Below are 25,544 nucleotides of genomic sequence, written 5' to 3'. Positions count from 1 at the left end.
GATTCGAACGCCTAGGTATTATAAATAGTTTTTATCGGTCAGTGGGATTCTTCTCTCAACGCATCCGGTTCAGTAATTTAAGATGGGGGCAGTCTTGTCAGATAGTAGGAGAGGAAGTGTGGTCAAGGCTCTCTCTACTATGTGGACCAAACATCCAATGATCTATTTTTAACGGTATTTTATATTATTTCTGTGAACCCAATATTATTATAAATAAATACCTTGATAAAGACAACTAAATTCGCATATATATTTTTTCTTGTTTAATTTTGTCAACCTCATATCTTTTTCTTTGTCTTATGAGGAAATTAAGGATAATTTCCCTAAATTTCGTGAAAAATACTTGTAGACAAACAATTGAGTGTGACATATTTTTGCTAAACTTGTCCATTTCTTTGAGATTTTTTTTTTCCAATTCACTGGGGGGAGCTAAATACATATATATCTCATAAAAGAATACTATAAGTCTATAACTATTGTTTTGAGTATTTAGTTACTGATATCTATGCGAATCATTGTGTAGCTAATAATATAGTGTTCATTAATTGATCAATAACATGAGTTATTCAATATTACATTTTATCATAGAAATCGTACAGTATATGATTTTCTTTGATTTTATGAATCTTCATGGAATAATTCACGTGATATGAACGCGTAATATTATTAGTATTCTTCACTTTTTAACAAAAGAAAATAAAGTATTATTCTTCACATGTAATATTAAAGGGATCTATAAATCGTTCATCATCATGCCAAATAGAGTGTACGTCTATTATATATTTCCAATTGAATACCCTACATTTAACATTCAATCAAATGTGACAAAAAGTCTTAAAACAATTAAATCATATAACATAGAACCCCTTTATTGAAGTATTCTAAGGCAGCTAATTATGGTAATTTGGAGGAAGAAAATGTATATATCTATTACAAAGGAGGAGCCTTTAGTGAACAACAATATGCTTCTAGATTTGTCGGTATGACATAAGCTTCAGCACATGCAGCATGTTCCTCGCATTCTCTTTTCCTTTTGTCCCATGTGTCCTTCTCTTCAATAATTAATCTTTCTTTTATTAATCTTCATGCGAAAAATAATATATTTTTATAACTTTGACGAATGATTGATCTAAAACAACTTTAAATAAAAGTGTTTGTACAAAGTAAAACCAAACCATCACTAAACCACACGAGACTTGGATACCACACGAGACTTGGATGATTTGTACGCAGGTATACAGAAACTGAATAAGAACTTATATATAAAATTTATCAAATGCAACCCAATTTTCCATGTAATTGTGATTTAATCATCCAATCTGTAAACCGAAATGGGAAATTAATAAGGTTTAGATTTTCTGTAAACCAAACAATTGGAGCCTTTTTTCTTTTCGGTTGACCCTACAAAACGTAGCCGGGTGGTCTAGTGGGTCCGGATATCCACTAAAACAACCGCATCATCAAGCGACTATGTACAGATAAAAAAAGGAAATATAAAAATCAATTGAGTAGATCCATCCAACGGTGCAGATTAGCTACTAAAGTAAAACAGCTGTACAGAACGGGTCCTACCATCTGCCTTGCCCGTGATTACACGTGTGTCTCTATCAAGTTAGTGCAACACCGTTAGGGTCCAACTAGGTGTGTTGTCATGCGTGAAACCGAAACATAAACTTCATTCATTACATTGTTGACAATATTTTCTGTATGTAAACTCGTTATACACTAATACAAGTACTTATTAATTTCTTTGTTTACCAACCAATTATAGTAACTTAACATACTCTCTCTTATTCAATCACGACCATAAATAAGTATTAACAAGTTGACCAAAAACGGATAAACTACAAAACATAAGATAATGATCATATCTTTTTGATTCGTGTCATGTATTTTTTATTTGATGAACATAGTTAAAACATGCTCAAAGTGTTGACCAGCTTAAACAAGGCCACCAAAGTATCAACTCAGGCCTGTTTTTTACAAGCTAAAACAAAGAATAAGCAACAAAGACATCATACATTGCCATAACGCTTCACCCGTTCATGGCATTCTCAAGGCTTTGATCCAGTCAATTTCAACTCTGAAATCACCTGCTCCTGACTTGGCTCCAACCGCACCACCTTCTGCGTTAACCGACAGTGACATACCCAGAACACGACCTGGATTCATCTCCATTTCCACATCGATTACATTTCCTCTCCATGTTGGCAAGTATCTAGCCAGAGGGATCTGATATATAATCAAAACTCCAGTTACTAATGGCCTTAGACTAGAAGCGAAACATTCAAGTGAACTCATAATCTCTATCTGTCTTTTTGGGAGTTCAGAAAACAGGATATGTACAATGCACTAAAACTCCTTATCGGTAACATTTGTAGAAGTGAGTACTTGCCTTGGCAGTATACCACCTGTCCTTTGGAGCAAAGACGAAAGCTTGCCACGAGTTATCTTCTGTTTGTCCTGGTGAATTCACCCAGTTTTCGGTATAGATCTGAATCAAAATCAAGGTTTAGTATAACAACCCTTTTCCCTCCTACAACATTTGTTGTTGCATCTGGAGTAATAGGAAAGGTGAATATGAGCATGAAAACTTACGGTAGATATATAACACCTTCCATCTCCTCTAAGCCTCATGGCTATTGCATCATACCCGTCCAGATCAATGAAGCCATCAAACTGCAAAACAAAAAAAAGGAAGTTAGTTAGTTGAAATAGTATGATCAGTTAACTCGCAAAGTCTTCGGGTTACAAACCAAGATGACAATTCAATCTTGTCTTCAAACAATAGTTGAATGTAAGAGTTATAGTTTGCTTAAGATTTGCATTGTAAGTAAAATAAAAGCTGTTCGTTGTTAACCTTCTTTGAGCGCATTCCACAGAAGCCACTCCGACTGATGTTCCACTTTGATCCCTCACTAAGGTCTACGGAAAGGTTTCCCGAGAAAATTCCTATATAAGATATATGGGAGAAAAATATCACCAAGTGAGCAGTGTAAGAAACATAATAAAGACATAAACAACGCTACCGTAACATAGAAACGTCTCATATGTTTGTTAACGAAAATCATGTCCACAAAAAAAAAAAAGAGTTACGAAGTTGCTAACCAGTTCCATCTGATCCTTTTCCTCCATCTGGGATCTCCAAGGAAGCCGAAGATAATCCTGTGAAAATAATCATCAAACATGTTGCCACCAAATAAATTATAAAATGCATAACGAATTCTTTACGATATCATTTAATTCTAAATCTTTATGAATCTTATTTTGTCTCAGTAGTTAGTTGTCCATATAAATCAACAACGCATGGAAATGCAAGGGAAACAACAACAGAAAACAATATCAGACACTCTTTATAAAGTACCTCCATATTCAGAATCAGAATAGAGATGCCATTTCTTCAAGTCTTCTTTCGAATGAAACTTAAATATATACTTCTCTGGAGGTGGTATCCATTCTTCAATGTTCCACGTAAAAGCTAACAGTTTGAAAAGTGGTGAAGATAAGTCAGAAACTAGCATTCAAAAGCATTAAAGCTAGTAGAAAGATATAATGGTAATCACAAAATGTTGATAAATCTTGGAACATAAAAACAGCGCCATTCAGCTTCTCAAACATTACTTGCTATCATTCACCGTCTAAATAAAGGCACAAACACAGTTGAACAAAAGCAAGAACATCGACACACAAGCAGGAAATCAGTAGATCACGAATATTTTAATTGACGGAAAGGTGGAAAGTGAATACCCCTTTTCGTTGCATTTACTGAGGCTTGCAACAATGATCGAAACCTTGACATGTCTCTGTAGCTGCTTTCCCAGTAGAAAAAAATGAAAAAAAAAAGCTTTAGTAAATATAAAACATTAATTGTTACGAACTAAAGCTCCTATTTTTCATTGAACACACCATGATCATAACCACACTCCAACAAAGTATAAAAGATAACAACTTTGCAAGGTTAAGCTATATCAGAAGCTCACACATAGCAAAACAACAACAAAATACTATTGTATACATTGAATTGGAGAGGACTAAATCAACAATGTAGTGATTTAAGCATCAAAAGGAGCCGAGGCTAGGATCTAATCCACGACCTTTTAATCTTGGACCCATATGAATACAAAAACAAGGACTCCCATTACACTAGTGAATAAGACTATTAGCCCACTGAGGCATTTCAACGAACACATTGTAAGCTAAAAATCGATATACAGATCACAAATGCAGACGACAAAAAGAATAAAAATTGCAGCAACATTCTTCAGAAACACAAAAGCTCGACATAAGTGATTCAAAAGAAACATAAGAAAACTCAAGACCAATGAAGATCTGATCATTATGACAAAAGAAATGCTCAGAACAGACAAGTTGTTATCTGTCTATCTATCTCTAACTCTAAGTTTCAGCTGTAAACGCAGCGAGCATTATAGAACTCACTCACTCACTGGGATTTTCGTCACCGTCGCGAACGTTTCAGTCGGAGCGTCAGTCAAAAGTCAAAACTACCAAGACGCACGTCGCCGTTCTCATACGCTGCGTTTCATGACCCATATCTTTTATAATGGGCCTAGTTTGGGCCAGACCTTTCCATTAATATCCAACTATTCATTGTGCAGATTTAATGTTAACTTCGCAAAACCGGACTTAAGAAAAGTCAAACATTAATGGAGTCGTGAATTACAATTAGAAAATGGATTGGTTCGGCTTTCAAAAACCCATAAATCTTTAAAATTGATGCTATCTGAGGAATTTCGAAAGAGAGCAAGCAATTCTCGATGAATGAAAATCAATCAAGGCTATTTCGGTGAAAGGAAGGTGAGAACCTTCTTCAAAATTCTTGGTGGAAGCTGGAAGCAATTTTAAAATATTGTTCTTGATAAAAGGAATCATTCTCTATTTTCAGTATCAAAAATTTTAGATTTTCACCGAACTTTCTTTTTCTCACCAAAAATCGTCTATCCGTTAGCTTACAAAGGGTATGACTATATAGCCATTTTAGAGTAAATAATTTGGAGAAAAAATAATTTACTCCGACTTCAGCTGAAAAGTCACCAATCAAGTATAATACAATTTTTTTTTATTTTTACTCCAAATACTGTTACTAAAGTGAGAAAAGCATTCAAAATTTTATTCTTGGTTTTGCAAGAGAAATACATTAAAGTTCAATTTTGTTTTTCTCTCATGTTTTCATCTTTTTCACTTTCCATTCATTTTCACTTTTTTATTTATTCTATTTTACTCTTATATTTACCAATCATAACCAAAATTAATTTTTTTGGTTTTTTGAAAACCAAACTAATTCTTTTTAATTGTAATTCATATCTATGTTATCGTTTGACATTTTAATGTTCGAATTTGTGTTGTCAGGAATGACTTCAAGATTAAATTTGTGCCAGAGATAGTTGGATATTAAAAATGTTGATTTTAAATAGTTAAGAATTTAAAAGTTCATTTTCCAACAGGTGACTATATCAATATTTTCTTTTGCACTTTTAAAATTTGTCGGCAAATATTTTGGTCAAATAAATCCTGAAATAATCAAATGAACGAACAACTTGGTCGTTTAAATTAAATTACTTTTTAATTATATTGTATAGTTTGACATGAGAGTATCAAAGTTATAAGAGCAACTCCAATGGTGTTACCCACCACCCACCATTAGAATCTTTAGCTATATTATACTGTTTTTTTTTCAATAGTTAAGGACTCTTATCATAATTATAGGTCCAATGGTGTTATCCAATATGGAGTTCTTAGTGTTTTTTTTAATCTTAGAAATTTAAAATTTTAAACAAGAAATTAAAAATTTACATTTATTAGAAAAGAAAATATAAACATACAAATATTTTGAATCAAATCAAATAAGTGTTTTATATTTTTTTTTAAACTAAAAGCTAAAATTAGTGTTTTTTTTTTACACTATAACTTTAAATTATGTTTTAATTTTTATCTATAAATAAAAGTTTTGTATATAATTTCTCATTTTGTAAATAAATTATGTTTCTTACTTGTACAACTTTTGTTATCTTCTTAGCTTGATTTTGTTATGTTCTTACTTGTACAAGTTATCTTCTTACTTGTATAACATAAAAGAGAAGAGAATGAAGAGAAGCAAGATTGTAGTTAGCTAAATATGGATTTATTATGATGATGGAGTTAAAAAGCATTCCATGTTTATAGAACCCATAAACATGCACACTATATATTGTAAATGTTTACAGAATCATATACCTAATCAAGTAATTATCGCCGACTAAGTTCGCAGTTAAACATGAGCTCTGCACTAGAATTAAGGAATACCATTAGTGTCCTTCACTCCTCTTGCATCCCTGGTCCAACTACTGTGTACCTACCTCGCTTGTGTATTCACCTGTTTATATTTGACGCATTATTAAATCATGTATGGGTGCATACTATATATATAGTGTGACTGTGTGAACTCATTAGCCACTATAGGTTTTAAGTTATATACTATATAATAATAGATTTATGATTAATTACTTCATCGGTGACAGCCATTTCTGCCACTAGAGAGGCAAGTAAGACGGTGCATGCAACTGGGTGGCCATGCGCGTCATGTGGCGGCTCATTTTATTCTTTTGAAAACTATAGTAGAACACATGCAAAATAAATACTATGTATGTATTCAAAAAGGGAGCAAAAATCATTAGTACATAAATTTTATCATATTGATGGAATTACAATCTCTAGCTAATATAATTAGGGAAGATGTCCTAAGGGTACTAAATCTGTATTAAATTTGGTGAGGAAAATAAAAACAAAAGCGAAGGAAATGTTCGGTAGCCACCACCTGATCAATGTACAATCAAATCAAAATTTTCATTACGTAGAAAAATTATATATTATAAGAAAAGGAAAAACATATCGCCCTCAATAAGTGTAGAACTCAGCCAATTCCTCGACGGATCCTCCTTCGCAATCATCATCATCATCGTTGTGATCGGAGCAACTGTTGTTGAGCATCCATAACAAGTGTTCGAACAATACGACTTCACAAGCTACTAAGATTGTCTTGTGACGTTCTTCCATGAATCTCGATGAACGATCAAGTAATTCCTGGAAAAGCGGATGGTCAATGACGTGGGAACTAAGCATGTAAGGTCTTCGAGACTTCCCAACGTAAACTAGTCGAAGATCGTTGCATTTTGAGACCTCGGTGGCGGTGGCGGAGGTGGTGGTAGATACGGTGCTTGAGTGGTGGTTCTTGATGAAGGAAGGCCATTTCTTTATGACCGACTTGAGCTTTGTTAGCTTCCCGAACTTAGCCATTGGTAAAGTATAAGTATCGATTTTGAACAATATTGGAGGTTTTCCAAAACCAAACAAATAAACTTCAAAATATAACTAATAATATTGGAGATTTTCTTGAAATTACGGCAGTGTTTTTTGTGTGTGTGTGTTTATCCAGAATGATAAAGTTATATATGTTTCTGGGACGTGACAATGAAGGAATAGGTTCGTTTGTATTTATACTGAGAGAGATCGAGAAAGGTGAACATCTAATAAAAGATTAAGGGTACAGAATCCGTAAAACTAGTGTCTCGTTGCTCTGTTTTTATTTTTATATTATATATTGACATGAATATATGTGCAAGAATGCATGGTTGATATGTGCATACGCGTGTGTGTGACAATCTCCTGTTGTGGGTTGTTGTCTAATGATCGGATACAGGGTGATCGATGGTTTTCTAGATAAAGATTACATCATGTCCACGATCTTGAAATAATATATTTTGATGATGATGATTCCTTAGAAATATGGTTTTTTCTTATAAACTTGTTTTGGTTTAATACATTCATGCATATAACTAAAACACTTGGCCTGACATAATATGGAATACAACTAATATTTTTAGTTGTTTTGTGACCACCAATCAAAATCATAAATGTTTATTTAATCTGGTGGGAGAAAACCTTTTGCAGCTGTCGTTATAGACTTACAGAACACAAATTGTGGAAATGAAGCTAATAATTGAATGAAGTTTAGATAACTTACAAAATGGTCCAAACTTTATTTTATGTATATAATATAGTTTACGCCAAGAGAAATCAAACAATAACAAAACAATCCCAAACATCACAGGTTCATTGCCTAATCAAGTATTACTGATGATTAGTACTAGTAATCATTCTATTAATTTATTTTTAAAAGCAATCTTTTATTAAACTAAGTCAACGCAAATGATATTTGATTATGTAAAGAGAAAGATATTTAATTATGTATATTTTACTATGTAATTTTTTAACACCACTATGTTATTATTGCAAGAGAAATTCTTTAGGATGAATATAAAAAAGTTTTTATCACAAATATAATTTTCAAGAGTCAAAATAGCTAAAAGAGGTTTATTTAAAAGGTAAATAGACATTTATATCTCGAGGTTTAACTAATTTAAACTTATGGTTTAGATTTGAGGGGCGAAATTTAAGATTTTAAAGAATAATTTACTAAATACTAAAAAATTTCAAATAAAATTTATAAAAATAGCTTCAATATTAAGTTTTAGATTTTCAAAAATAAATTATTCAAATTTTTTATAATTTTTTTTAATTCAAAACGTATAATTCAAAAATTATAATATAAAAATTATTTTTATTTATTTATATTATTTATTAGATAATTATGTATGTTTAAATATCTATGGAATGATAGAATTTTTTTTATCCTCTTAAATGAAATAGTTTTTTTCTTTAAGGAAATCTCTTTTGAACATTTTACTCTTTCTGAGTTCTTTTGATAATTTTTTTTTTAAATAGAATTAACCTTATTTCAATGTACGCAAATAAATAGTTCCTTATAAAGTTTAGTATCATACGTCAAAATGGCAACTTGTAACTTTCTTTTTTTGTTCAACGGCAACTTATATCTTTCAAAACTGGATTACTAATATGTTTGAAATTAAGAACTGAACTGTAACACACGACCTTAATCGTCGTAAGGAACGTGTGTATAGGTAATGAGAACCAGTACCCAGTTCTTAATTATTTAAACTTATTAGTAAAAGATTAGAAATGTTATAAAAACATAACATAGGAAGTGTAGTAATCATTCCACTCTGTAGCACTAAATACGTTTTTTTCCGAGATCGACCGGATTGGCCGATAGAATTTATCAAAAAAAACATGACATAATATACCAACTATATTGATTGAGAGCTTTTATTGCATTGTTAAATCCAACCCAATCCAACTGAATTTTTAATAGTGAAGCAAATAATTGCAGTTTTTCTTTTATCTCGTAAAATTAACAGACAGCTTTTGGTGTTGGTGGGCAAACAAATTGGTAGCCAACAGCCCCACACAATTAAAATACTTAAATTAAATAAAATACTCTGAACAAACAAGTTAGTTGCAAGAGCAAATAAGCCAGTTTGTATCTTGTTGTTGTTCTTAAAGAGTACATTACAGACACTTGTGTTAATAGACTTTCCCTTCTGTCTTTGCCTCAAGGGCTTATTTGCCAAATAACAAAAAAAAAAGTTATTAGATTTTTAGTAAGAGGTTAGAGAAAAATAGAAAGAGAAATAAGGAGAGAGAAAGTGTTTTTGGTTAGATAGTGGGTTTGTGTATTTTTAATATAGGGGCAAATTTCCCTTACCTTAAAATACCATTAATCCAAAAAAAAAATCATGCTTCACGAATGCAAGCCTTTTACCTTAACATCATGCCGACAGATAACACAGAAAATACGGGTTAACCCGACATGGCTAAGACGCTCGCTGTCATTCCTTAGCTCTTGCGACATAGCTACAACGATCTGGTTCAGAAGACATCCCAGTGTCACTTTTCGCATGTGATATGTTTCGTTTTGTTGGTTAGTTTTTTGAATACAACGAGGCATGGGTCAACAAATGTTAGACCGAATAGGAATTGTAATATGGCGTGTTGCTTCCAACTTCTAATCAGTAATCAGTAATCGCACAATTCATTGCGGTTCAGCCAATTGGGCCGCCACAAATTACTAGAAAAATTGAACCAAACCAACCCCTCTATATACCAAAAAACAAACAAAATCAACTTTTTGTGGGTGATGAAAAAGAAAGAAAGAGATATAAATCAAACTTGGTAGGAGAAAGAAATACAAGAAACAAGGACCTTTACAAAGCTGAATCGGGTATGTACAAAGATGTGGCTGTTATTGTGTGTGCGTGTGTATCATGCCTGTCCAACCCTGCCTTACGTCCGTTAACTTCCCGTGCAAGGCACAAGTTTCATCTCGGAGCCCTCGACAATGATGATTTTTCGTGTAGAACCCACTGAGTGAATTCATTTGAGTATCCATCTACTAAAGGAAATTCAATGAAACGTCCTGGTTGATTCGAACTGCTATGAAACTATCAAGATGAGAAAAAAAAACGACCCGGTCAGTGTCTTTGTTTGGCTACTAAGCTTACAAGTAACTTGAATAATTAAAAGTGATATGGTGATGAAGGACTATTACCTCAAGAATGTTCGTATCAGTTGTAGAAGTGATGGATTCGTCCATGTCCGTGAACATGTTATCTGACGACACGGAGCTGTACAAAACATTTACATCATTAGTTTACCAGGCTTGCATTATATAGAATAGATATACCTCAGTTACTTAGAATAATATTTTACCTGCAAATTTCAAACATTTCATCTGCCGGAGTGAATCTAGCATTGTATGAGTGTGAAAAACCAGGTACATCATCCAGACCAAGAAAATCAGACATAGAGCTACTCCCTTGTAACATTTGTCTTGATCCTGTTCGTCTCAAATGATCTTCATCGACAATAGCCGAGTGGAAGCTGAAGATGTTTACCAAAAGAGGAAGAAGAATCAGACATAAGTAACAAACGAGATCTTTACAAGAAGTTAAATAAAAGAGACTTTGATGAACCCACGTTGGAGAAGTTGGTTCAGCTTCAATGAATCCAGATTCTGAAGTTGTTTCCCATATAACACCGTTTAACCCTTCACGCGAAGGCTCTGGATTTTCGAGTATCGGCTCCTCCAGATTCAGTTCACCCAATAAGAGAAGGTTATCCGATAAGGATCTTGAAATTTTTGGCCTGTTGTGTATTGGAACATATCTCAGTCTTTTGCAAGTTATATGTCAACTTATAAAGAGAGCTTGTTTGGTCAACAAGGTACCTCAGGGTTTCGATGTCCAGGTTAGAACTAGTTCTTCTAGTGTTGCGTTGGTCAGAACCCAACTCCCACGGGGCTTGCCTCCCCAGTTGAGGCCCGGATTTCCCCAAGAACCTGTCAAGAGAAATGATTTTTAGATCAGACAAATACATAACAAGTTAATAAAAAAAAAAGATGAGAAGTTTCCAAAGCTTACACATTGATGGCGTTCTGCTTTTCGCCGTCCTGATAAGCGTTGTTGTAGTGACGACGAACAGCTGTGATGATGTCACGGTGTTTCATCATCATGTTCCACTCACCTCTCAGCGCACTGAACATCTGTTAAACCACACATAGTTCAACAACAACAAACTCAAGCTTAATAGAAAAATGTATTGGAGATCAAAAATCACCTTGGTGTGTGCTTCCGAGCCAGCATACTGAATTGCAATTGCATCACCCGCGTTTTCGTAAACTTCCATCAGTTTCTTTGCCACGGGGTTGTCTTTATCGACGATAGGAGGTCCTGTGATACCCAATGTACGCAGCTGCTGGTTAAGAGCTACCAATCCGTGGGAGTACTGAGCAACATTAGTACGATCCAAGCAGTCTACGCAGTTTGTCCTCAACACCCCACTTTGAAGCTTATGTATATCCGCCTTCAAAGATTCATTTTCTTGAATAGTTTCCTCTTTATCTTGATTCATAATAGGGTTACTGGAGCATGGGTAACATTAATATTAGGATGCATATATACTAATAACATACATATAGCATTACCAAACTTACTTTAAAAATGAGTCGTTAATAACGCCTTCAGCTCCAATGCCTAAAGGAGCTTCACAGAAGAATAAGTCAATCAAGTCCAACGCTCTCTTCCCAAGGACACACAGCTGCTCGAATGCACCATCAACTCCGCTGCAAAAGGGCAAGGAAAAAAACGGGTTTAGACTTATTACACCAACCCCATCAGTTTCTTCTTAATAGGTGGTAGAGAACCTTTTGAAGTGTTTGTTTAGATCATAATGGATTGCTTTTAAGCGGCTATCCTTCTTCGTCTGTCTGTTTATAAACCAGATTGCCTTTCCAAACGCTGCCTTTAAGATGCTTTCTCGATGGTCTTTATCACCTGTCTGAATATCGCAGAATAGCAAAGCTACACACTCAAAATTCCAGCAATCCAAGAAAAGGAGGAACCAGTGTATAAACTTTTGACTTGTTGTCCTAGTAAAGTTCAGAAAGCCTACTTTTAGAAGATTCATGATGATTATCCGCTTCCCATATCTCTGTCTCAGATTCTCAAAGTGGAGCTTAGTAGCTGCGTAATTCTCGTCTGTGTTATTTACTGTGGCCGGTAAAAGAGAGAAACATAAGCGTTAAGAATAATGTAAGAAACAAGGATCTATATGTCAGTGGTGCTTACATATTATGTCGGGTTGTGGATTGAACACAGATGTCTCCTGGGACCAGAATAGCGGTATGGAGCCTCGAACCTGCACAACTGATGTTATAGGGATTTTCTTCCCCTCTGGAACCTCTCTGGAAACGATCTGCTCTATCTCAACCTCATTGGCTACGCTGCCTTGCTCATTCACACCACGCCTTAAATATCTGCACATTAACCGAGAGAGGAGGCAAGGATTGTTAGTCCATGAGAGAAAAAAATAACAGAGATAAAAGACAGGAAAATAGAACATATATAGCAAGTACCTTGTACCAGCATAACGGCGTGAACGCCGAGCAATGACAGTCAAAATAAATTCTTCATTAGATACTGAACATTTAATCTGTAGTACAACAGCAAATGAGCAGTAGTGATTAGGTCTTGTTACTAAACCAATCATATATGCATGCATTTTATAGCTACCTGTTCAAAGAATCCGTATACTAATGCAACTGTCCATACGGTATTCTTGAGGATCCCTCTGATCCCTCGTGTTAAATATTCGTTCCAGACAAACATGCTGTTGTCGTGAATTTTTCCTCTCTCAGTGTTGCAGATGTTCTTCTGGAGGGAGTACATGAGGCGATACGTGTAGCTGAAGTAGAAGTTTTTGCTAAGATCCACCATGTTGAAGAGCTTCCTATACCTTCGCTCGGCTGCAGAACCAGACACTCTCGTCTCACTAGAAGGATACGGAACCATGATCATTTGACTCTCCGCTACACCATAGATAGCATGGCCGCAGATCTCCCCCACTTTCTTCCTTTTTCTAATCACAAGCATGTAATAAGGCCCCAAGAATCTAACAAACCCTGCACCCAGAGAATCATTATAGCTCCATAGCTTCAACGACACATAAAAATGAGAAAATAAAAAAGAAAGACAATGCTTTGGGACTGACGTACCAATGATACCATAGCAAGTAGTCTCTGCTCTAAGTCCACCATGCTCCTGGTTCCCTCTACTAATCCATTTTTTAAGTTGGCTGATTTCATCATGTGTATACTTTGTCGGATCTTCAAACAAATTCAACTCTTTCGGTTCCGTTCGATCAATCTTAAGAATCCTCCAAAAAGTTTTCTTCTCGTCTCTCCCAATCAAGTAAAAATTCTGCACAAAACAACCAAATTCATTCACAAACATCAAACCAAAATGTAGTTTTTCACTATAATTTTTTTTTATATTAATAATTTATTAATAGAAAACTTAGAACCAAAGACGCTACATGATGTCAAGCTAAAGACTCATCCCTTACACTACAAATCATATGAAACCACCAAGCAAGTACATAAAAAAAAAAACAGTTTCATTAAACAAAAACCGAACCGTTTTTTTAATGCAAACCGGAGAATAATGCTGTTATGTCTTAAAACATAATCGAAAATCCATTAAAACCATAAATGTATTAACGTAATTATCGGTAGATCAGTTGACGGTAAAAGATCACATTGATGCGAATCAAGAACAATAAACTAAGCGGGAGATGAGGAGATATTTTCGCGTACCGTGCGAGTACTGTAGAGTTTGAGTTTGTGAAGAACAGGCAAGTCAATCAGTTCGCGCCTCGGGTCTTCCCGAGGCTCCGATCCCATCAGACCAGATTAAAATTTGAAATCCTCGAACCTGGTAGATAGCTCGGAGCCGGTTTGACCCCGATTTCGAACCGGTCGATGAAGAGAAACAGAGCTGACCAGACGAGGTGAGGTGAGATGTATATATAGAGCGTGAATGAAGAAGAATAAATCGGATTGAATTTCACAGAAGAGGCTCGTGAAGAGGATAAGGACGAAGAAGATGATTCGAGGAAGAGTGGAGCCGTCGAGGATGTGACCAGGTCCGAGAGGGAGAGAAGAGAAGACCTGTTTTTTTTTTAAATGGTAAAAAAAACTTTTTTTTTCTTTGTTACCTTTTCGGCGCTAAATGGACTGTATTTATAGCCTCTGCGATACGCTGCCGTTTTCAGAGCACATTGTTTTATGATAAAAATGTCAGCCTTTTTGCTTCTTTTTAGTTTTCTCCCTCTCTAGTAGATTATATACATCTAATCATATTTAGTGAGAAAAAAGTATTATTATTTTTTCTTAAACTAAGTATTATTACGCTTTCACCTTTTCTTTGTCAAATATTTAAAAATCTTAGAAAGACAGTCTCATTTTGCTTTCTCTTAGTCAGCTTGTGAATATATTTTCACCGAAGTTTCCGAGTGTATATTTTAAGTTTTAATCGGATGAAATGATTGTAAAATTATTGATCTCAATTAATGTTCCCACGCCTTTTTAACTTTTTAACGATGGAATGTCGTAGAGTTGCACGCTAAACACATGGAGGAAGATTTGGGTCTACATAACCTCCATAAAATAATCCTTCACGATCATGACCTTTTTTATTTATTTGCGAGTTATATATATATATATATAATCTAAAGTTTTGCAAATGATACTATTATTGTGCTGACAAAAAAAACAGATACTATTATTTGTTTATAAATGTTAATTTCAACTAATTCAAAATGAATGTAAACAGTCTAGTTTATAAATGATACATTCGTTTATAAACATTCTAGTTTATAAATGTCAATTTTAGTTATGATTTTGGTTGCATAAAGAACTGAAAATGCATGTTAGAGACGGTTAGATATTTGGGATTTGATTAACTATAATGTTTTACTTAACACACAATTTCAACACGCAATGGCCGACCCATTCGTTGTTTAGAATAACCAGAGTCCTCTTAATGATGGACATGTGTTATGTATAACGATAGATTATTGTTTATACGCGATCGCGATTAGTCTCATGGTTTTCTAATACTACAAACCAAAAGACTTGGATATATGTTAACAATTCGTTCATTCCATGCTTTTAAATACTATAAATAATATATATTAGGAATATCCATCGAATTACTTGTCTGATAAGTTCAAACTCTTCCCAAATATTGTTTTTTAACGACTGACTTTGTGAGAAAAATACCTAAAAAAACTATTATATTAACGTAAATAGAGTTGCAAATGTTATCAATATAAAAGTTTCCGCTTGTGTTTCCGAAAAAAAGTTTACGCTTATAAATTTTATAGTTACGTCACTTGAGTATAAAATATACAAATTCAAACCAAGAACATGACATTTGATGGCCGACCGATGATAGCTTCGCAATGACTTACTCAAACATCCAGAAACGTTTTCTTAAACCATGTCAATTGGCAGGAATATTACTGAACGAAGACTTAAAAATGGAAACAGGAAGTCAACATTCTTTTTAAAAAAACAAAGACTAGGATTATCATGTAAACCTTGATTCCTTCCACAATCATATTCATAAATAGCATTGACAAACCTTAAACTAGTTTATAATATCATCACGAGGTAAATATTTGAGTTTTAACAGCTGTTCACTGTTGTTCAAAACAAAAACAGCTGTTCACTTTTCACTCTGTTTAAACCCAAACCACATGTAGGTCGGTTTGGTCTGGTACAGCTTACTCATTTAGGTACGGTTAAGCAACCCTTTGAATACATCCTCTGCTTTTCTTCTCCATGCATCAACTTTATCAAGCTCTCCCATCCCACTCTTGATAGAACTCCTTAAGGAACTCTTCCATGAACTCGTGCCTTTTCTCTGCCCTTCTTTTACCCGCCTGATATTTTTTTTCAGCACCACATTCAAATCTCAAACCGAAACAAAATTTGAAAGTTGTAGAGAATTGTTTTCCAGTAAATCTCACCTGGGTTTTCATCAGCTTCTTCAGCTTGAGGAGTTTCTCATGGAAGTGGTTAATGGTGGTTTGCTCCTCTTTCTTCATGTACTGCTCTTTGGTTAACTCTGTCCGGGGCTTGATCTCAGGATCGTGAAGCACTCTGTTCCTGCTCCCACCAAACGTAAAGCAACGAGCAATTCCTAAATTATAAAGAGATCAAAAACAACTAAGAGCACAAACATAGAAAGAGACAACAGGGCAGACAATTTGACAGTGGCAGATCAAAAGCTCTTTAAACTGTCGAGAAGCATTCTAACCTATGGCGCCAATGGCATCAAGGCGATCAGCATCTTGAACTACCCCAAACTCTGGAAGAGATTCGCAGAGTGTTTGCCCTGATAATTCGTCTTTAAAACCTGGAAAAAATACTCTTTGTCATGTTCATACATTTAGATACAACATAATGCCTCTTTTTTTTATTTACAAACTCTTAACTTAACCGCAGTGAGAACTAAAGCGAGCTATAGTAGACTAGATTTGGTGAGTTAAGAAGTTGGAGCAGGAAACGAACCCATTCCATTGATGATCTTTAGTATTTTCACCTTCTTGGTCTCTTCCACACCCTCATCATCCAGGAAATTCTCAACAAGCTTAGCTTCCGAAGGGTCTCTAAAATCAGGTTATAACATCAGAGGCAGAAAACGAAGTCTTCATGATTCATAGTTTTCACACTAAGTTCAACTTAGTTAGTAGAGCACAACTAATCCTAGAGTGAGCAAACCGAGCAAGGCATTCCTCACAAGCCTAATCTAATGGCATCCACTACAGATTACAGTATATAGAAAGAGATAGTATCCAGCCCCTCACGGTTAGTTAAAAGGAAGTTTAAACGCAGGGAATTATAGAGAAAGTAAGCATTTAATCTTTTGGTAGTATGATCAAAGAATGGTGCAAGGGATGTTAGTCTACTAAGCGGTTCAAAAAAGAAATAAACCTCTAGAGATGGATAGAGAAACAACACCTTATGTACTTGTAATCACCTGATAGAGAGAGATACACATAACGATTAAATCAGTGGGAATATACAAAAAAAAACACATGACTTAAAAAAAAAAAAGAAAAAGATGCCCAAAAGGGAAGTGTACCTATATCATGGAGAAGAGCTGCAAGCTCCACCTGCAAATGAGAAAAACACATTGAAAAAACATCTCACATTCTATGAAAATCTCCACCATATATTGCTAATAACCACACATCAGCCTCTCACTGAATCAGGAACTAACTACGGTTCCAGATTCCGGCGAACAAATCAGGGGGGACTTTGGAGAGGATTTAGTAAGGCTCACAATTTCCATGGAGTCGGAGTTGGAAGAGAGACCTTCCTCGCGAGCAAGGGACATAGCGAGGTCTCTGACCCTCCACACGTGCGAGGCATCGTGAGAAGCATCGTTTCCCTTCATCGCCTTCTCCACCAGCTCCTCCGCCTTCTTCCTCATCGTCGCCGCTCCCATCTCTCTCTCTCTCTCTCTCTCTCTCTCTCTCTAACAGTGTAGTTTAGAGAGTGGACCAGAGTTTGACTTTGGATTTGGGCGTCACACAAAGCTCTCTCCCAAAATTGGCTGATTTACCTTTCTGCCCTTATTAAAAAGGTCAAATTCTGATTAACCATTTAACAAGCGTTTTTAAAACCGAATCCGATGGTTGACCGAGTTCGACTATAAACATGATACATTGCCAAGTTGGATCTAATAAACATGAACCGATCAAGTGGCTGGATTTTATCTCAGAGTAATTAAGTTGATAAAACTAATAGAAATATCAAAAATCGATATAATATCTATATAAACGTAAAACTAGTTTAAATTTATAATGTTTTATTTTAAATTTCTTTATATTTTAATTATGTATTATTTATTAACATTACTTTTAAATTTATACACTAAAAATATATTAAACAAAATTATTAAATCAGGTTTGACCTTGTTTGGTCACATCCAAAAATTATCTGATTCAATTTTTTATCTGTTTTAAAACACTGCATTTAACTGCTATTATATTCTTTTTTGAAATTGAATATTATATTTATTCCAGCTGCGAATCGTTCTCCACTTCCGTATCAGCCACCAAGAAGACAGAGATATGAAAACGTAACCTCGATTTATGGAAAAAGCATGAATGAGTAATTAGTTTAATTGTCTATAAGAAAAACTCTTCTCAATAAAAAACTTATGCTTGTTTATCAGTATCAGCCAATACAAAAGAGCAACACAAAAGCTGAATAAGAAGATGCTCTCACATCTTAAACACAAACGTCGACGGAAAAGAAGCGGCATGGGTCCTTCTTCCTTATTATTACTCAAAGATTTAATCTTATCTTAGAAGCATTTAATCCCCTTAGTCGCGGAACTCATCCATGAAGCTCTTGTGGAACTCAGTGAGACGGTTCACGATTGCAGGAATCTTATCCTCTTGAGGAAGTATAGTGCACCTGAAATGCCATGTTCCCGGTACCTGTCTAAATCCAGACCCAGGGACTACGACTATTCCAGTTGCGTTTAGGAGGCGTTTGCAGTAGAACGTGTCCGGTGCCGTCTTTGCAGCTTCTGCAGCTGCAATCGCCTTCTGTGGAAGGTTAATGCAAGGGAATAGATACATAGCTCCCTCTGCTCTATTGCATGTTATACCCTCCAACTTGTTCAAAGCTTCTTCAAGAGTCTGCACAGTGAGAGCTCAAAAGTATTAACACCAGAAAAAAAAAACATGATTGCTACTAATAAAGTTCTCTGTGAATGGCTAACCTTTGCACGTCTTGCCATAGACGAGAGGATTCCCTCTTTCTCTGCTATGTATGACTCGTAGGACTCGTCACCAGGCTGATCAAATTACATTAAAGTTGTTAAAGTTAATAGAGCTTAAGCTAAAACCAGCTGATAGAGTTATATAGATGTTTTGATACCTTAGGTGGGCTCATGACTAGACTGGCAAGAATCTGACCAGAGATGTTGGAGCAAAGATTCACAGAAGCCACTTTGTATATCTGCTCTCTCACATCAGAAGTGAAACCAGTAACCTCCATGTAACCTCCTCTCTTTCCACACTCTCCGTAGTATCCTATTTGAAACAATGAATCCAGTTTTGAGACAAATGATTATAAGCTTGTCAATGGACTAAGAGTTTAGTTTTTTACAAACCTTTGGAGATAGATTGGAACGAGACTAAGGAGATATCCTTCTCACCGTGGCCCATAGACCGGGCCACTTTCTTGAAAGAGTGGAACTTTTTGTCAGGGACGTAAACGTTTTCCTGATAAACCTCATCAGCTAAAAGAACCAGTCCCTCTTTCTTACAGAAGTCAACAATGTCACGCTGGTTTTCTTCTGATAGAACCTTTAACCAAAAAAAAATAGACAAGACTGTAAAGCTCTGGACCGGAATAGATTTGTATTTTTTTAGTGTTGAAGATCAAACTAACCTGTCCTGTTGGGTTACCAGGGTTAATGACCGCCAAGGCTCTTACAGTGATGCCCTTTGACTTAGCATCCTCCAGCTGCTTCTTCAGCTCAGATATTTCAAGACCCCATCCTGATGCTTCATCAAGGTAGTATGGAACCTACCAGAAGATGATGACAGCATAAGGAAAAAAAAAGGGAACTTCAGACACTATAATAGGTACAAGGAACATACCAGACTTCCACCGTGAAGGGCAATTGAAGCTGAGTACAATGGGTACTGAGGAATGGGGCAAAGGATTCCATCTTTCTCAGAACTTATGAGAAGTTGCATCATCATATGAACCTATAACAACGAGAGGAACATTACTGGTCACCACTAAAACAACTTGTTCTGTTAATTTCCATGAGTGTTGGGAAAGTTTGATGATAGTTTACCCCAGGGCTTGCACCATCTGTCATGAAAATATCATTGGGATCAGCAGGTAAGCCATCACGTGCTTCGATTCCAGCAGCAATTGCATCACGTAGTCCCTTGATACCCTGAGAGAAAAACAGAAGATTAAGAGAGAGGAATCATTCACAGAGAGAGTGTGTGTTTAAGAATGACAATGCAACAAACCTGGCTGTGGCTGTAAGCACCGGTAGCTTTCCCGGGAATCTGGTCGAGAATCTTCCAAGCACGCGCAATAGAATCGGCGCTGATAAATATTGAAACATCCATTGTTAAACAAAGCCTTATATCACCAGAAGGGAAACAACTCAGAGGCTGAATTGTAGTGAGATTACCTGAACAAAGCATGTGTTTCATCTCGGTCCAACAAAGCTGTGTGGGAACACAAAGCAAGAACCTGAGAGACATGGAAGTTACAAGTTAACTACTGACTAACATATGGTGAACAAACCAGAAGCACCATCAAAGCTCAATTATTTACCTCTCTGAAGAATGTTATAGGCTGTTGGCTAAGAGATTGAGGATTACCGATATTACAGTAGATAATCTGTCAAAAGTGGATAAACTTGTAAGTTAGAATCAAATCTGACGCCACGAAAATGACCACACGGGTTTAAATTTATAATGTACCTCATCAAAGGGATAAGCATCCTTGTTAATCTTCAAATCATCTTGCAGCTTCTGTGAGGTGGAAGAATCAAGCAAAATGAGTAAAAGCAGTCTCAACAATAGAAGAATACAATTGAGGACAAAGGATGGTTGCTTTATTACCTGAGCAATGTTGACAATTTCTCCACGGACAGCATACTCACATTTCAGAACCTGAGATAGCCCAAGAAAAAACAAATTGTTTAAGTAAATAATAACCAAACAACAGTCACTAGAGCTATGCAGAACTGTTCCATGAGAAACTATTCAGTAAGAGCATTATCATGTCAACAGATTGGAGTGAAAAATGGAAACATTAACCAATCATATAATAATCACAAGGATCGAATCTAGGATGATTAGATGAATACAGAAAGGCTAGCAAAAACTTTATATTATACACAAAAAGCAGAAGGACTAAAAAAAATCACATCTTTATATGTGTACAAGTGTCAATGATCAACCCCTAAGCAGATGCTCCCTAAACGTTACTCTTCCCTTTACAACAAATCAAAAGCAAAGAATGCAAATCACAAACAAACAGCAAATACTGATAAAAGACGAAAACAAAAACTCTACATTGGGGTTGATGGAGTCGAGAGTAACGGGGAGAGAGGACGATGAATCAGAGCCAGTCATGTCGGAAAAGAAACGCGATGAAGAAACAGGAATAGGATCGGAAGCAAGGAGAGAGAGAAGGCGGATGTTGTTGTTATGAGGACGAGGACGACGACGTGTCTGATCTATGAGATTTTTGGCTTGGCCAATCACGAATCTCCGCATCTGTGTGGTCGGGTTTTAAATAATACTTGCTGCCCAATCTATGAGATTAGTGGTTTTTGTCTCGAACACGAAACTTCCCCGTTCCTGTTTCGTCTCTTTCCCTTTCACACTGATTTTGACAATTTTTTTGCGTCCACGGATTTGGAATTTATGGAATTTTGCATTTATTTTCTACGGATATTTTATTAGGAAATCCTTTTCAGTTTTCACCGAATATTTAATTATTTATTTTCTTCCTTCTTTTTCTCTTTCTGTTTTGTTTAAGGTCAAATATATTAATTAACAATTTAATGAGATCTGAATCGTGGATTCAGACAAAACCATGTGTTTAGAGCTTGATTGGTTTCCCCGCTACCACCCGCAAACGCAGCTTTTGCGATTGGTAGCGGTTGACAGCGTTTTGAAACAATCATACAAACCGCTATAAATCGCTTCAAACCGCTCCGAACCTCTTAAATTCAAAAGCTGGTTCCAGCTAGCGTTTGCGGTTGCGGGCGGTTGCGGGAGGATAATTTTTTTTCTTTTTTTTTAAAAACCATATAAATACAAAAATAAAAATATTCAATAAATTTTTTAAAATGGAATTATAAAAATACTAAAATATATCTATTATATTTTAATTAATATTATAAAATTTTAAAATAAAAATATTTTCTATAATTTTAAAAATTTAAAACTATAACTTTGAAAATATAATTTACATATTTATTATAATATTATGATTTTTGATATTTTTATAATTATATAAAATATAAATATTGTTAATTTATTATTTAACCGCTGCTGTATTTAGTAGTTAACCAGTCATAAGTATCCCGCAAACGCACCAATTTCTAACCGCAGAACCAGTCGTACAAATCTCTTAAAACCGCTAGAAACCGCAACCACCCGCATCCGCAAACGCCCGCAGCCGCAACCGCAACCGCTGCGTTTGAACCAGTCAGGCTGCCCGAAATCAGCGACTGCGACGCTGTTAATTAGGCAGATCTCATTCTTTAAAAGTGGTATTGGGCCATATTAAAGGCCCATATTATGGCTAAGTCTCCCTTCTGGCCCAATATGTTCTCTTACGTGATTGTAGATTTGTTTGGCTAGTAGAAGAGGGCTTGGTTCGTTTTCAATCAAACTAACATTATTATCATTACTAGAGTCGGTGTCCGCGCTTCGCGCGGATAACATATTTAATTAAAATAAATTTATATTTTATTGCTAGTTTTTAGTTTAAGAAAGTGTAAGTTAATTTTTGTTTGTTGTAGAATTAACCATAGAGTTTTTGTTTTAATGTGATATGGTGATCAGTTTCTCTTTTCTAAACAACAGTAATTTTGAAAAATATATTGTGTTGAGCAATCAATTTCCGTAGGAGAAAAAAGTATTTGAGTGTGTCTTTTTAATTGACGTAGGAAGCGGTAAAGTAAATTTAAAAACAGTTGACTGATATCATATTTTACATAAATTCATTATTATATCTTTTAATATTTTTATCTTTTTATTTGAAATACAAATGAATATATTTAAAATGTTCTAACAAAATCTTTTTAAAATCTTCTTAGAATCTTTTTAAATTTACTTTCAAAAATTAGTTAGTTTTAATTTAAATTATCATAAAATATAATTAGAAATTAAAATTGAATATAGTTTTGGTTTATAAATGAAAATTTAAATAAATTGAAATGAATTAATTTCAAAAATACATTTACTAATAATTTTTAAAGATTTTGTTAGATATAAATATTTATTTCTATTTTAATTTTTTCAAATTTGTTTTCTAATAAAAATAAAATCATGATTTTTTGATGAGTGATATTTTTATTTGGACTATCATTTAAATTTTATATTAAATGTATATCACTAATGCTAATATATATAATATTTTTAACTACTTTAATCATAATATATTTTATATCTTTTCATTTAAAAAAAAAATTAAAATTCTAACAAATCTCTTGAAAAAGATTATAATAAGATCTTAATTGTCATAAATTGAATATAAATATTTTCAACTAATTTTGTAATTAGTAATGAAATGTTACTAAAAGAATAAAATTATATCCTATTTTATCAACTTTATAATAATATCAACTATTTTAAAATAAAAACGTTATATTGAACAAAATATGATAAAATTATTTTAAATTGATAAGTTAACATATTTTATTTTTATAAATATAAAATATTTATGCTAAAATATAATATTTTGGTAGAACGGGTTAATATTATTAAACTATATAATACATGTATAAAAATTTAACTTATCTTAAACTTTTTAATATACAGTAATTTATTATATAAAATTAATAAACATTAAAAATTACTAAAAAAATCTAGCGATTTGAATTAAGGATCATGATTATAATAAATTAAATAAAAATTGTTTTTATATATGTTGTTTTATGCATTAAAAATTTTAGTTTAGTAAGCAAACGCAAATTCAATAGGACAAAAAAAATAATAAGCAACATATATATGTGATGATTTTAATTTACAGCATGAAAACTATAAAATTATTATATTTGGCATAATTATACAAACATTTAAATATGTGAGTAACACTAAAAATATATAATAATTATTTAAAACAAATATGTATATATAAAAATGTGAAAATATATATCCACACTGTTGTGCGGGTGGAAATCTAGTGTGGAGTTATGCCATCAGGCTTAGGATAGGAGTTTATTCCTCTTTTGAAAGCGTTGTATGATATCAATGTCGTTGTCAAAGTAAAAGCGCGATCTTGGTGTGATTGTGAGTGATAGTTTCCCTGTAATAGTGAAATATTTGTAAGCATTTAGTTTGACATAAACTTCATGTTTAGTTTATTATCTTCATGTAACCGTGGAATGATACTTGTGATGATTATGATTTGGTTTTTCCTGGTAGATATACGATTTAACTCCTTAAAATTAACCATCTCGTTGTCCCATATAGTTAGACGTACCACTTTAGATCTACAAAAAATGATTGTATTATATATTTCTTGGTGAAAAACAAATTTTATTTAATAAAATTAGGTTTGGGTCATGAGTGTTTGGTAAAGCTGAGCTGTGAAGATTAACTTAATTATTGGGCTGAAGCACATGATCTGATGCTCGATAAGAAAACACATGATCTGCTCTTCCCAAGTTATTTCATTATTGGCCAATCTGTGATGACATGTCAATATGATTGGTCAGGAATATTTCGTCTGATGTGGCACTCTTTAAACACTCTAAAAATAGCCCCTTTTATATAGTAGGATCTCTTTTTACTTTTTGTAGTGCTGCAGCTGATTTCTGTTTAAAAAGTTTTATTTTCAGCCTGTTTGACTTTGTGGTTTTAGTTACAATTGAAGAGGTTGATTGTTTGCAGATTCTGCACTAGTTTCTGGTTTTTGATTTTCCAAAAACCACTTTTTATCCAATCATATTTTGACAAAATAGATTTCTTATTTTTTAGTGAATCTGGTTTTTGCTTCCTTTAACTCTTTCCTTCTTAAAAACCAAAATCACTATTTTATTGGATTCTCCTTATGAAAAGCTACGTACGAAAACAAAAAAAATGATTTTTTTCTTTTTATTTTCTGTTAACTAATATTAGCTCATTTTTTTGGTCAAAATTTTTAGCTAAATATAAGACACAGCTATTTCACTACAAACATACAAAGCAAAGCAAAGCAAACGTAAACCTTAAATAATGCATCCAAGTGTCGAGTTTTAGGAAGCTTGCTGATCATACACATTTCATTTCTATTTTTAATTATATGATTAATAATTTTATTTGATTAATATTTAGTTATATAATTTATCTATTTTAAAATTTCGTTTTATTTTTTTAATTTTTTATACATTTTATTCATTAAGGATATAAATGATATTAACCACTCTAACTTTTAACGTGAGAGCTCAATTCTGAAAATTTACTTCGCAAATAATAGCATAGATAAATAAATAAAAAAATATATATATATATAA

The 25,544-nt window shown here is 34.0% G+C and overlaps 5 protein-coding genes across 11 annotated transcripts; all 5 read right to left on the bottom strand.

The window, feature by feature from the left end:
• Positions 1 to 1,825: 1,825 nt before the first annotated feature.
• Positions 1,826 to 4,637, bottom strand: LOC106346696 (probable complex I intermediate-associated protein 30). Of its 7 annotated transcripts, none has more exons than XM_013786100.3 (8): positions 4,446 to 4,637; positions 3,748 to 3,809; positions 3,365 to 3,478; positions 3,109 to 3,165; positions 2,861 to 2,952; positions 2,599 to 2,679; positions 2,396 to 2,494; positions 1,826 to 2,232 (listed from the first exon to the last, which is right to left on the bottom strand). In XM_013786100.3, the coding sequence occupies exons 2-8, from the start codon at positions 3,797 to 3,799 to the stop codon at positions 2,044 to 2,046; spliced, it is 684 nt and encodes a 227-aa protein (XP_013641554.2). In that variant the 5' UTR covers positions 3,800 to 3,809; positions 4,446 to 4,637; the 3' UTR covers positions 1,826 to 2,043. The 7 variants fall into 7 exon arrangements, with proteins under 7 accessions (XP_013641554.2, XP_013641553.2, XP_013641552.2 ...); XM_013786099.3 differs by having other exon boundaries at positions 4,442 to 4,560; XM_013786098.3 differs by having other exon boundaries at positions 4,438 to 4,540.
• Positions 4,638 to 6,033: 1,396 nt separating this feature from the next.
• On the bottom strand, positions 6,034 to 9,798 carry LOC106346697 (auxin-responsive protein SAUR77-like). Its single transcript, XM_048782392.1, has one exon. The coding sequence runs from the start codon at positions 7,288 to 7,290 to the stop codon at positions 6,892 to 6,894; it is 399 nt and encodes a 132-aa protein (XP_048638349.1). The 5' UTR covers positions 7,291 to 9,798; the 3' UTR covers positions 6,034 to 6,891.
• Positions 9,799 to 9,991: 193 nt separating this feature from the next.
• Positions 9,992 to 14,461, bottom strand: LOC106346698 (phosphoinositide phosphatase SAC5-like). The gene is made up of 15 exons (XM_013786105.3): positions 14,066 to 14,461; positions 13,466 to 13,670; positions 12,984 to 13,372; positions 12,827 to 12,903; positions 12,540 to 12,727; positions 12,364 to 12,461; positions 12,116 to 12,249; positions 11,906 to 12,034; positions 11,530 to 11,833; positions 11,334 to 11,455; positions 11,141 to 11,251; positions 10,891 to 11,058; positions 10,624 to 10,794; positions 10,463 to 10,538; positions 9,992 to 10,355 (listed from the first exon to the last, which is right to left on the bottom strand). Exons 1-15 carry the CDS (start codon positions 14,150 to 14,152, stop codon positions 10,233 to 10,235), a joined length of 2,382 nt encoding a protein of 793 aa, XP_013641559.2. The 5' UTR covers positions 14,153 to 14,461; the 3' UTR covers positions 9,992 to 10,232.
• Positions 14,462 to 15,839: 1,378 nt separating this feature from the next.
• On the bottom strand, positions 15,840 to 17,847 carry BNAC05G13470D (uncharacterized protein YpgQ). The gene is made up of 7 exons (XM_013889120.3): positions 17,604 to 17,847; positions 17,403 to 17,433; positions 17,279 to 17,297; positions 16,829 to 16,926; positions 16,575 to 16,673; positions 16,285 to 16,457; positions 15,840 to 16,197 (listed from the first exon to the last, which is right to left on the bottom strand). The coding sequence occupies exons 1-7, from the start codon at positions 17,766 to 17,768 to the stop codon at positions 16,111 to 16,113; spliced, it is 672 nt and encodes a 223-aa protein (XP_013744574.2). The 5' UTR covers positions 17,769 to 17,847; the 3' UTR covers positions 15,840 to 16,110.
• A 593-nt stretch (positions 17,848 to 18,440) lies between these two features.
• Positions 18,441 to 21,713, bottom strand: LOC106346700 (alanine aminotransferase 1, mitochondrial). The gene is made up of 13 exons (XM_013786106.3): positions 21,388 to 21,713; positions 20,932 to 20,982; positions 20,791 to 20,841; positions 20,642 to 20,707; positions 20,496 to 20,557; positions 20,329 to 20,407; positions 20,145 to 20,249; positions 19,942 to 20,052; positions 19,730 to 19,867; positions 19,449 to 19,644; positions 19,214 to 19,368; positions 19,056 to 19,130; positions 18,441 to 18,972 (listed from the first exon to the last, which is right to left on the bottom strand). Exons 1-13 carry the CDS (start codon positions 21,589 to 21,591, stop codon positions 18,652 to 18,654), a joined length of 1,614 nt encoding a protein of 537 aa, XP_013641560.1. The 5' UTR covers positions 21,592 to 21,713; the 3' UTR covers positions 18,441 to 18,651.
• Between the last annotated feature and the right edge of the window lie 3,831 nt (positions 21,714 to 25,544).

This window comes from Brassica napus, chromosome A6 (assembly GCF_020379485.1).
Source record: "Brassica napus cultivar Da-Ae chromosome A6, Da-Ae, whole genome shotgun sequence".
Classification (NCBI taxonomy): domain Eukaryota; kingdom Viridiplantae; phylum Streptophyta; class Magnoliopsida; order Brassicales; family Brassicaceae; genus Brassica; species Brassica napus.
Note: the sequence above shows the minus strand (reverse complement) of the source record. Positions and strands in the feature narration are given on the sequence as shown.

Bases quoted from the DNA above. Each gene is read 5' to 3' on its own strand.
- LOC106346696 (XM_013786100.3), bottom strand. From the start codon at position 3,799: ATGTCAAGGTTTCGATCATTGTTGCAAGCCTCAGTAAATGCAACGAAA. The intron at 3,166-3,364 runs GTACTTTATAAA...TTATTTTCACAG, and splicing joins TTCTGATTCTGAATATGGAG to GATTATCTTCGGCTTCCTTG. The intron at 2,495-2,598 runs GTAAGTTTTCAT...ATTTTGATTCAG, and splicing joins GAAGGTGTTATATATCTACC to ATCTATACCGAAAACTGGGT.
- LOC106346697 (XM_048782392.1), bottom strand. From the start codon at position 7,290: ATGGCTAAGTTCGGGAAGCTAACAAAGCTCAAGTCGGTCATAAAGAAA.
- LOC106346698 (XM_013786105.3), bottom strand. From the start codon at position 14,152: ATGGGATCGGAGCCTCGGGAAGACCCGAGGCGCGAACTGATTGACTTG. The intron at 12,904-12,983 runs GTAGCTATAAAA...GTTGTACTACAG, and splicing joins TATACGGATTCTTTGAACAG to ATTAAATGTTCAGTATCTAA. The intron at 11,059-11,140 runs GTACCTTGTTGA...AATACACAACAG, and splicing joins CTGGACATCGAAACCCTGAG to GCCAAAAATTTCAAGATCCT.
- LOC106346700 (XM_013786106.3), bottom strand. From the start codon at position 21,591: ATGCGGAGATTCGTGATTGGCCAAGCCAAAAATCTCATAGATCAGACA. The intron at 20,708-20,790 runs GTACATTATAAA...CACTTTTGACAG, and splicing joins ATGCTTATCCCTTTGATGAG to ATTATCTACTGTAATATCGG. The intron at 19,868-19,941 runs GTATGTTCCTTG...ATCTTCTGGTAG, and splicing joins CCCTTCACGGTGGAAGTCTG to GTTCCATACTACCTTGATGA.
- BNAC05G13470D (XM_013889120.3), bottom strand. From the start codon at position 17,768: ATGGGAGCGGCGACGATGAGGAAGAAGGCGGAGGAGCTGGTGGAGAAG. The intron at 16,674-16,828 runs GTTCGTTTCCTG...TATTTTTTCCAG, and splicing joins AAAGATCATCAATGGAATGG to GTTTTAAAGACGAATTATCA. The intron at 16,458-16,574 runs GTTAGAATGCTT...TTTATAATTTAG, and splicing joins TGATGCCATTGGCGCCATAG to GAATTGCTCGTTGCTTTACG.